Consider the following 10,973-nt stretch of genomic DNA (forward strand, 5'->3'; position numbering starts at 1 on the left):
ACATTATTGCAATAGCCATTAGAACTTGAAAAAATATGCATAAAACAATGTTCACAACAGGATGTACCAGTTATAACTTGTTCCTCATCTGACAGCTGCTGACAGAGCGTCTGAAAGTCCCTCGTTTTAAGGTCCTGGTGTTTATATAGCTTTTCCTTTGGGTTCCACAAGTAGTCGTGCTCTGTATACAAGGATTCAATAAGAGACTGTGATGTTAGACAAACACTGCTCCAACTTAAAAACAATACAAAAAAACTATCGATGAGCGGCCCTTCATTTATTACAAGTCAGTGGTTCTCAAACTTTTTAGAGTGGCGTACCCCCGAGGCATTTAACATCATTCTGCATACCCCTTCTCATACACTGCACGGTCTGTGTTTATACTTGTTCTTCATGCTAGTAAGTGCTAAATCTCCACTTTTACAAAGGTACATTGTCGAGAACAGCAGTAATATAATGTGTGCAATTTTCGTTTGCTTTTGACTCAGCTTTAATTGGATGTCATGTATTTAAGGCATTTAACCTGCTAAAAATGCATGTTATGGGGTAGAATTAAATGAACGGCCAATTTTGTTCGCGTCGCCTCAATTTGAGAACCACTGTTAAAAGTGAATTGCTGAAACACAAGTCAGGGTATCTAGCTACTGTAATTAACTTTCAGGTAGGCTAACTAGCTAATTATGTAGCAAATTCACCTCAAGTTAGCTAGCTAGCTATATCCCATAGAAAGTCTATGGAGCAGTGGCTAATGGCAGTTATCAAAACTAACGTTAAATATTCAATGTATAAATTACAGCCTGGACACATTACATTTGACATCTATTGCTATTTTAAGCATTTAATTAAGAACATTTTCTGTTATGGGTTTACACATGACAACTTACCAGCATAAAAAGATACTAGTTGACGCTCCTTTTCTTCGCTCCACTGCCGCTGAGAGGCCGCCATCTTGTTTGAAAATTCTGAAATCTCCAAGTCGGTCACGTGATCGGCGACTAGCATTCTGATTGGAGGATCTCAAAAAGTTGCCCACGACCGATCTTAAGTATCCTGATAAAAATATGTTGCCCATTCTCAATGAGAAAGTGCCCAAGCAACATCGCCCTGAAACATTGCCCGGCAACATTGCTCAAAAAGTTGCCTTGTGTATCATCACCTTAATTCTTTTGGATTCCACAGACAACCGTCTACGACCAGCACAAAATTAGCTATCTATTGATCTAAAAACGAAGCATGAAGCGTGAAAATTATGGAAGCAAGTCGTGACCAAAATTCAAATGAAAATGCATTTCCAGAAATGCATTTTCATTTTAAGAATGTGGCTGCATTATTTGACTCATAAATGAAATTAGTAATCAATCATCCTATTTGCATTTAAATTTTCTTCTTTAACCTCTTAGGGCCCAAGCTGTTTTTTTACCTACATTTTTTATTTCTCTTTGCTATATGGGCTTTTTGGAACCTAATTAGAATAAAAACTAAGTATCATCTTTTGACATGATGTACTTTTAGAGAAAAATGATGTCCACATATGTGGATTCATGGTCCGACTTTCCATTAAACACAAAGTCACCTTTGAGTAATTGAATAAAAAACTCTTTATTTCTGCCTCGAACACAGCAGTTTTTTCCTGACTGTTGTTTTATTTATTAATAACACATACACACATTTTTTAAACATGTTTTGACTATCAGAGAGTAAAAACATGGAAACATTGCATTTTTGCCAATTTTCGACAGTTAAAACTGATAACTGAGCACTGAAGGACCAGGCTTTCTTTCAGAGGCCCAGAGGTCACCTGATTTATTGACTTTCACGGAGTCAGAGAACATGGAGGAACCAAAGAACATGTACACACCTTGAGAATCACTGCCATCACTTATGTGTGAAAGGCTGAGTAACAGCTGCGCTCGGTTTGCAAGCACAAGAACACTTTGCAGGTCATACAGGTACTCGGGTTCATCCAGTGCAGCCTAGTTGTCTGCAGCGCATTGCATTCTTCAGGCTGATCATCTCTGGCAGGTGAGCATTAGCACTCCTGCGGACCGAGACATGGGGCAACTCTGTCACGTGACGTTTCACTCCCTGGTTTGAATCGTCTTCATCCTCAGACTGTGTCAAAAGGTCTGCATCTGCACCATGATGCTGGACCAAGAGGATCTTAGCCACTTCCATGCGGAACTGAAGGAACTGGATGGGTCTTGTCTTTGGTCCAGCACATATTGCATGGTCTTTTCGGTAGAGTAGCCAGCTGTTGGCTAAAGCCAGATCCGTGAAGTGCATTACCATCCGCATTGTCCACTTCTTAGTGCGGGTGCTCATGCGATAGTAACTTATCATTCTATCCATTAAATCAACTCCACCCATCTTGATGTTGTACTCACGGACAATGCTTGGTCGCGAGACAGTGACATATTGTTTCACTTTCTTGTCCCAGCCCTGGCAGGTCGCTACCCTAGAATAATAAGGTTCTATCTGACATTTTTGTCAAAATTTAGTTATTTACATATTCTTACTCTGGCATAACTTGTGAACATTATTTAAGGTGTTTTTTAAAAATAAAATTAATTTTGGGTGTTTTATTCAGCAAACAAAAAGGTTCTATCTACAAAGTTACACTTAGACTTGGAGTTATAAGGTTCTATCTGTTGCCCAATCATCTTTTGGAATATTTACAGAAGGACCAATCAAATACTGTCGTCAGGTGCTCGCTCTCTGAAGTCTCTTTATGGCGCCAGGTTGTCTTTTTCACCCCAGTAATAGAAGATGGAAACATGTCAAGGAAAACCAAAGCCAGATTTACGAGCAATTTAAAGGTTAATGATTTAATCGAGGAACTAACAAAGAAACAGGTGAGTTCTCTTCTTAAAATCGCTTTAGTGTCAGATCTAGTTGAGGAAATTGCCATTCCTGTGCAGTATTAGCTGAGGAGATAATCACTACCAAATAGGCTATCTATAATAAGTAATATATCTCTTTCTCGTGCTTTTAGATTATGCCGAAGTCATAGCGTTAGCTAGCTAACTAACGCTAGCTAGCTAATAACGCTAGCTAAACTGCATTTCGTACTGGTTGTCCTTATTTGTGCAATGACGAAAAAGTTGAATTTAATGTAATCTAAAACTGATAATGGAGGAATACATGGGCCTAAAGGGATTTTAATTGTATCCTTGATTCTCATCTATTTTTTATTGTGCTATATGATTACAGCAATGGTATAATATCAGTAATTTTCCCACAGACTGGTGATGTTGACCAAGATGCTGAGCCTGGCGGCAACAGACATTCTGTGTGGGACTGTGGAGGAGGAGTTGGGGGCAACAGACATTCTGGGTGAGACTGTGGATGAGGAGTTGGGGGCAACAGACATTCTGGGGGAGACTGTGGATGAGGAGTTGGGGGCAACAGAGTTGGACATGGTAGGAGAGGAGCTGGGGGACACAGAACCAAAGAAAAAGACCAGAAAAAGACAATCAAATTCATCTAAATGGAAAGCAAATATCAGCAAGAGGCTACATCAAGAAGGCAAAGAATACACCAATGCAAGCAATACAAAAGTTCCAGCCAAAAAAGTAAGATCAGAGAAAAATTGTGCCCTCTCTTGTAAATTTTAATGTGCACAGAAGGTTACCCCTACTGAAAGGGAAGAATGTTTCTTGGACTACTACAAATTGACACAGAACAGGAAACATGATTACATTGCAATGACAACAGAATGTGCAATGAAAGAAAGGCAAACGTGCTGCGAATCACAAAGAAAACACACACTCATTTAAATACTACCTGAATATTGAGGGTCAGACGATTAGAGTGTGCAAGTCATTTTACCTGGGCACACTGGCAATTAGTCAGAATCCATTTTACAACACACATTTAAAGAAAAACCAAACGACTGGCATGCCAAAACCTGATTCTAGAGGCAAACATACAAAACTTGTGATAGATGTCCAACTAAAAGAGCAGGTTCAGGATCACATCAGGTCTTTCCCTGTTGTTGAATCCCATTACTGCAGGGCTAGGACAAAGAGGCAGTATCTGGAATCCACGCTCAATGTGTCTCGAATGTATGATCTGTACAAACGTAAATGTCTTGAAGAGGGCAATACACCTGTAAAGGAGTCTTTCTATCGATTCATTTTCAACTCTGAGTTCAACCTCAGTTTTCACGTTCCTAAAAAGGATAGGTGAGATCAGTGTGAATCTTATCAGACAGCTCTCGACCAGAATCTTCTTAGCGAAGTTGCTGATAGCAAACAGAGGAAACACATTACAGACAAAAGTGCAATGCGCCAAGAGCGACAGGTAGACAGGGATGCTGAAAACACATTAGTAGTGTGTTTTGACCTTCAGAATGTTATAACTTGTCCACGTGCAGAGATCAGTTCATTTTTCTACAAACGAAAACTGAACGTGTACAATCTTACAGCTCATAGCTCTCTATCAAAGAAAGGCTATTGTGCGATATGGACAGATGGGATGTCAGGCAGAGGGGCTAATGACAGTGCACTTGTTAACATTTTAGACGATTGTATAGGTCAACCCCCACAACAGTCATGTACAGCTCTTTCTCCATCATTCGTTGGACACCTTTGATGGTGGTGAAGAACCGGTCACAATACACCTTTGTGCCACGATGCAGAGTTTGGCACAGATGCTCGATGACTAAGCTTCCCAAACTCAGGCCCCCCTTTGGTGCCTGTATACAACATACCACAACAACGGCCCAAACACAGACTGGCCCACATCAGACCATAGAGGGCGCCACAGGCGACGCCCAAATGTCCACTATTCAGAGTGGTTGCATTTCCACCCCATTGCTCCGATTCTTCTGAAACTTGGTGTGCATGCCTCATTTTTCATGAGGAACAAAAAAGCCTCAAGGACCCATAAGTTCCGCCATGATGGATTTTCCTGTACAGTGATAATTTGGGAAAACATTCAAAATTCCTCTTTTCTTGAACCAAAGGTCTAATTGACTTGGAATTTGGTACATATATGTATCATTGGCGTATTAAAAAATTTTACTTAAGGAAATTTAATCAAGTACAAAATGACTGAAAGGGGTGTATTTATGTACATTTCCACATTAACTCAATATGTTTGTCACTAAATCAAATGTCATTTTCAATTATGGTTTTTCAAACCTAATAGGCTTTAAGGTGACATCACTCTGACGTACCATACACAATTTCACCTTGGTATGTCAAAATAGGACTGAATTACAGTTGTTTGAACTTGGACCAAATCTGACAATGTTCACCATTGGAGAAACAGCTTTTTTTTGTACAGTAACTGAGCAGGCCAATACTCGACACTGAGAATAGCTCAACGAGCTGGAACAGTGACCTGCAAAGTATAAGGTCGTAGGTTTGAATCCAGCCACACTGAGTCTGTCTTAAATTTTAATATATGTTTAGTTAAACAGGATGACATCGTTCTGAAGTACCATGCGCAATTTCACCTTGATATGTCAAAAGATCATTGAATTACAGCTGTTTATACTTTGGCCGAATCGAACAAGCCATGCTTCAGGAGATACAGTTTTTTTTTGTTGACAGAAACTGACCAGGAGCTCTCAGCCTTCAGGGTAGGTCAATGGGTTGAAATGACCTTTGTCCTGCAAAGTGCAAGGTCACAGGTTCGAATCCAGGCAGTCTTTTGACCTGTAATTTGGAGTACTTGTTTCGTTAAACAGGCAGACATCATTCTGAAATACCATGAGCAATTTCATGCAATTTAACCTTGAAATGTATACCGTTTCTTAACCTTTGTCCCAAAGCTGACAAAAAACGAATACTAATATCACGCAGTCGGAGCACAGCTAAATAATAAGCGTCAGCCACTTGGGTACCCAGGATGCAGTGCGGCATGTCCAAAAACGCAAAGACTTGTGGAAAATAGTTTGGTTACAAAAGCCCTGCGAGGGACTTCAGTTGTTGTGTTCGTTCAGTTAGATGTTTGTAATGTTATTGTTGGTTTGTTAAAATATTCTTGTTGGTCACCCTGATTGTGTATGTTGTGTAGTTTAATCGGACCAGAGAGTCGACTGATACACCGTCACAGGCCATTCTTGCAAGGAGCTGAATATGAGCTCTGCCTAAGCCCGGTTGTCCACATCACTTATTAGTTGTGCATTGACAGAGAGTCTAGAAAGAGATCAACTCAAGAAGAGTTTCAATATCCTATGAAAAGTTAATACTCAGCCCTTACTATTTATAATATCTCAGCTGTTGATGTGTAGCAGAGAGGCTAGAGAGGCTAGAGAGACTGACTTGTTACCTTTTGCTCATGAGTTCAAATCCCTGTTCAGCCTACTGTAGTTGGCCAAACATTAAGTCGTTTTGCTCTCTTGTTGTCCAAGTCTCGATCTTCTACAGTGTACATGTTTACAATATTTTGCCATTTTGCGGAGGAACCCGCATCGCTGCTTGCAGCTATATTTATTATTAGGTTCCCCTTGGTTTTGGGGTGTATAACAATATCTGTTAATTTAACAGTGTTAGCAGTAAAATAAAACATAATTTTGCCAAGAATCCATTTCATAAGGGAGATCTTAGTTCTACCTCCGGTAGAGGTATCTCAAAAACTAAAGCCATTTTAGATCATTTGTCACTCGCCTAAAAGTGAAGAGCAGCCACTGCTAACCTTGCCACCAGAACCATGTTGTCAACAGACAAACTATGTGGCTGCCTAGTGCAGGCGCGCCCCCAGACATTTTTCATAGGGGTGGCCAGTTGGGGCAAGGGAAAATCTTGGGGTGGCACACCAAAATCAAAACACATTTCAGGAATTATATTTTGCTCTTGTACTTAACTTAATAAGCTAGATGTCAATGTGAGCATTAATAATAGCATACTGATATACTATGATCTTTTACTGGTAGGCTACTGTATTTTTCAGAAAACATGCCACATGTTCTATAACCCCATCCGACCAGCTTTGTGTTTGTAAATCGGATAGCCTACCGAAGTTGAATTATCCATTAGCGATGCTAGCTAACGTTGGTTTGGTAGCTGTATCTAACAATGACTGGGTCTTGCATGAGGTTTACAAACAAATCGTTTTAACAAATCGAGGCGACAAAGCGTTTGCTGACCTGTCGAAGAGTAAACATTAGCTTTCTTATATACTACAACAATACGTAGGAAGATCCCAATCAAACACGTCGAATCTGGAGCAGACGCCATGTTGTCAGAGCAATCAGCTGCACTTGCACTGGTGACGTCACTACATCTCCAAGGCAACATATTAACAACTGTGGAGTTTCAATAACAAATACTTAATTTCGAAGTATCAAACACATTTACTGGAAACAAACAAGCCTTCTACAGTTAAAATATTACACGATGGCCTTTAATTTCAATACAGTTCATAAACATTACACAAAGGCCTTTATTTTCTGCAGTTCAAAAATACTATGGCCTTTATTTTCAATACAGTTCAAAATATTACACAATAGCCTTTATTTTCTACAGTTCAAAAACATTACACAATGGCCTTTATTTTCTACAGTTCAAAAACATTACACAATGGCCTTTATTTTCTACAGTTCAAAAACATTACACAATGGCCTTTATTTTCTACAGTTCAAAAACATTACACAATGGCCTTTATTTTCAATACAGTTCAAAAACATTAAACAATTTTTCAATGCAGCCAAAATGTGCCATTTTTATAAACATAAACAATATATAAGTAAAAAGATATGTTCAAAAGACCCAAAATTAAAAAATAAAACCTATATTATCATGGACTACTGACATGTTTACATTCTTTTCAAAACAGCTTTATTCGCCTGTTTTTGTGTCTTTGGGCAAACACATTTACAAAATCCTCTAGATTTATGGCCTTAGCCCTTCTTGACTCTACACTTAACACCCCCAAATTACTCAACCGCTCATCACTCATTGTTTTTCCTTAAGGCTGTCTTAATTAACTTTAGCACTGAAAAACTGCGCTCACAGGCTGCAGTACTCACAGGTAACGCAAGTGCTATTTTGCATAGTTTAAACATTTCATTTAACATCTCCCTATATGGCTCAAGAAATAGAGTAAGCTCTAATAAACTGGTTGGTGTTTTCAAACCACTAGATTTCTTCCCATTTAGAGTCCGTTTTAGCTGAGGAATCTCATACTCTAGATCCTCAGTGCTGCATTTATATTGTAAGGCAAATGGTAACACTACATTCTTCTCACAAAATGTGGAACTGCAGGGATTCAAAGCTTGTATCCCTTCCAGTATTACAATATTTTCTTTTGAAAATCTTCTCTTCACCTCAGAGAGAAGCACATCAATAATGGAAATAAAAGAATCTGCCCGAAATGATTCCTTATCAGTGTTGACCTGTCTTTGAGCTATTGGAGTGGAAATGTAGTAACCTTCAAGTCTAGAGCTTGGTGTGACCTGACGCCCTGGAGGTCCAATACCGATGTTGCATTGCTCATTAAGGGTCACAGTACTGTCCCAAATATCATTAAAGTGAGAGCCCTCTCTATAACTATTCAAAGTTTCAGCAAGAGAGTCGATAAGGGTAACAGCTGTGCCCAAATTGAGTTGTGGGGACTGTAAAACATCTGATAGATGATTTATTTCACCAAAGACATTGGTTAATGTAACAAGGAGTCCAACAAACTTCAGATCTATTTGGGCCAATAAACCTCTTGCCTCTACAGCTCTTTCACCGTTTCTTTCTTCAGAAATTTCTTTTAGTAGACGCATGATAGCTGGCAGTCTGTCCCTCACTGTCTTGCAAGCTTTGTACCTACATGCCCACCGTATCTCTATCAGCCTTTGCAACTCTCTCGGGGGCCCCTGAAACATCTCCCTCTGTACCTCTAACCACCTTTGGTGCACATATGACCCAGACACAAAAACATACAGTTTCTGCAAAAGAGAAAAGAAACAATAGGCTTCAGGGATGCATTTCACACTGTCAACTAATACTAAATTCAAGCAGTGTGCATTGCAGTGAACATAAAAAGCTAAGGGGGCATCTGACTTGATGCGTGCTTGCACACCTCTGTTCTTTCCACTCATAACAGAGGCACCGTCATATGCTTGCCCAACTAGATGGTTTCTGTAGTCAAGGCCATACTTCTGTAGTATTTCTATAATTTTCTGTGAAAGTGCTGCAGCATCGAGGCGCTCTGCTGCCTCAAAGGTGAGAAAACTTTCACATATTGACCCATTGTAATAGTAACGCACTAAAAAAGACATCTGTTCCTTTTTGCTAATGTCTTTGGTCTCATCAACCATAATACTGAAAACCTCACTTTGTTTAACTTCAGTAATTATTGAGGAACGGACCATTTCCGCTAGGCAATCAATCATTTCGTTTTGTGTATTATGACCAAGGTATGTAGCATTTCTTTGACATGTCATTTTTCTTTTGACTGTTTGATCATGCTTTGCTAGCAGTTCCATAATAGAAAGAAAGTTTCCTTTGTTCTGACCTTCTGTTTCATTATGTGCTCTCTGTCCAATGTTTTGCGTGGCTGTGAGGAGCAAGGTTTCTCCAACAGTTTTTATGTATTCTCTATTTTCCCTCACTAATTTATTATACTCTGCATTTAATGAGGCTGAGAGAGAGCATTCGCCTGCAGTCACCTTGTTATATTCTGCCCATGCTAACATAGCATTACAATGTGATTCAGATTTTGCATGGCCAACAAAACCCCCATCTTTGTAAGTTGCTTTTTTCCAATTTTTGAACCCCTCTTCAGATGTGAACACTGAATTACCTGAGGAAGGGAGACTAAAGTGCCGACAAGCATAGCAGTACGCAGAGTCTTTACTTTGCGAGTATTCTATCCATTTCTGCTTACTGTACCACTCTTTCATGAAGCTCCGTCTTCTATTTCCCTGGAGGGTCCGAGGGAAAAGCTTCAGTTGTGGCTGTTTAGGCCCTTCATCTCTTGACTGGGATATATCTACGATGAAACAAGACGGAAAGTCAGTCACTTTAATTTTAAAATAACAACATTAATAAGAGTTGCTACTCCCTCTTTAAAGTAATTACCGATTACATTAGTAATATCAACAAGTAAACAATTATACTAAGACTATTCAAACTCAACTACCAATAAACATGAATCAGAAGGCTTTATGTAATAATGTTATGCTCCCAAGCAATTCATATGTTGTGGGGCTCTGTCACGTTCATAGCTTTACCTGTTGGTCCAGGAACGGATAGAACAGCGTTAGTTGAGTCCTGCCTCGCTTGGTTGTCAACCTCTTTTTCTGCTACCTGTTCCACACTATCCTGCAAAACTGCTGACTCTGATGCTGCCAGTGTCTGGGCGTCGCTGTCATGTTCTGCCTCTGTTTTGTCGTGCTCCCTCTCTGACTCTACCTGTGATGCTTGCTCACTGACGCCAATGGTATCCTCACTTTTGACAACAACATCGGGTTCGGAGCTAACACTCTGCTGCGTCTCCCCAGAACCACTTTTCTTTAAAAAAAAAGAAGCAATATCCGACGTGGACTTTGTTTTCATTGTCTGCAAATTGACATACAGTTACTGATCGTAGCTAGCTTAGCTAACGCTATACAGTACCATCCCACAACGCCAGCGAACCAGATACTCTAACAGTACCAAGTTCAACTTCAGTTACGGGCCGAAACCACTAGCGTAGGCCTAAGGGGTCCCATTATCGTCCACCTAGCTCTCGACGCTCGTTAGAAATGTTACCAAAATGTTGTTATATTACAAATTATTAACGTTATGTCACAGCTTTGTATTATAACATTCCGGTTTTTAAATCCAATCAGGATATGCCTAGAAATGTTACGCTACTGATTTTAGCAGTTAGCCAGGGGGTCCCATTATCGTCCACCCAACCACTTTCAATGGAGAAATGTCAGTTTGACGCTGCGGAAGGCATGCTACACATACGGTTTGAGAGCGTATTTACATACTCAAATCTCAAAATAAGATGCTGTAATTTGGTGTGCAGCAATATAAGATGTGTAC

At 39.7% G+C, this 10,973-nt stretch overlaps 1 protein-coding gene across 1 annotated transcript; it reads right to left on the reverse strand.

The window, feature by feature from the left end:
• Window positions 1-7,425: 7,425 nt before the first annotated feature.
• Window positions 7,426-10,496, reverse strand: LOC146260396 (zinc finger MYM-type protein 1-like). Its single transcript, XM_084670538.1, has 2 exons — window positions 10,172-10,496; window positions 7,426-9,579 (listed from the first exon to the last, which is right to left on the reverse strand). Exons 1-2 carry the CDS (start codon window positions 10,494-10,496, stop codon window positions 7,901-7,903), a joined length of 2,004 nt encoding a protein of 667 aa, XP_084526664.1. The 3' UTR covers window positions 7,426-7,900.
• Between the last annotated feature and the right edge of the window lie 477 nt (window positions 10,497-10,973).

Source organism: Hypomesus nipponensis, chromosome 13 (assembly GCF_054491055.1).
Source record: "Hypomesus nipponensis isolate SF chromosome 13, ASM5449105v1, whole genome shotgun sequence".
Taxonomy (NCBI): domain Eukaryota; kingdom Metazoa; phylum Chordata; class Actinopteri; order Osmeriformes; family Osmeridae; genus Hypomesus; species Hypomesus nipponensis.

What these genes read in the sequence shown, in the direction of transcription:
- LOC146260396 (XM_084670538.1), bottom strand. Translation starts at nt 10,496, where the DNA reads ATGAAAACAAAGTCCACGTCGGATATTGCTTCTTTTTTTTTAAAGAAA. An exon ending in ATCCGTTCCTGGACCAACAG is followed by an intron (nt 9,580 to 10,171) that starts GTAAAGCTATGA and finishes GCTCTCTCTCAG; the next exon opens with CCTCATTAAATGCAGAGTAT.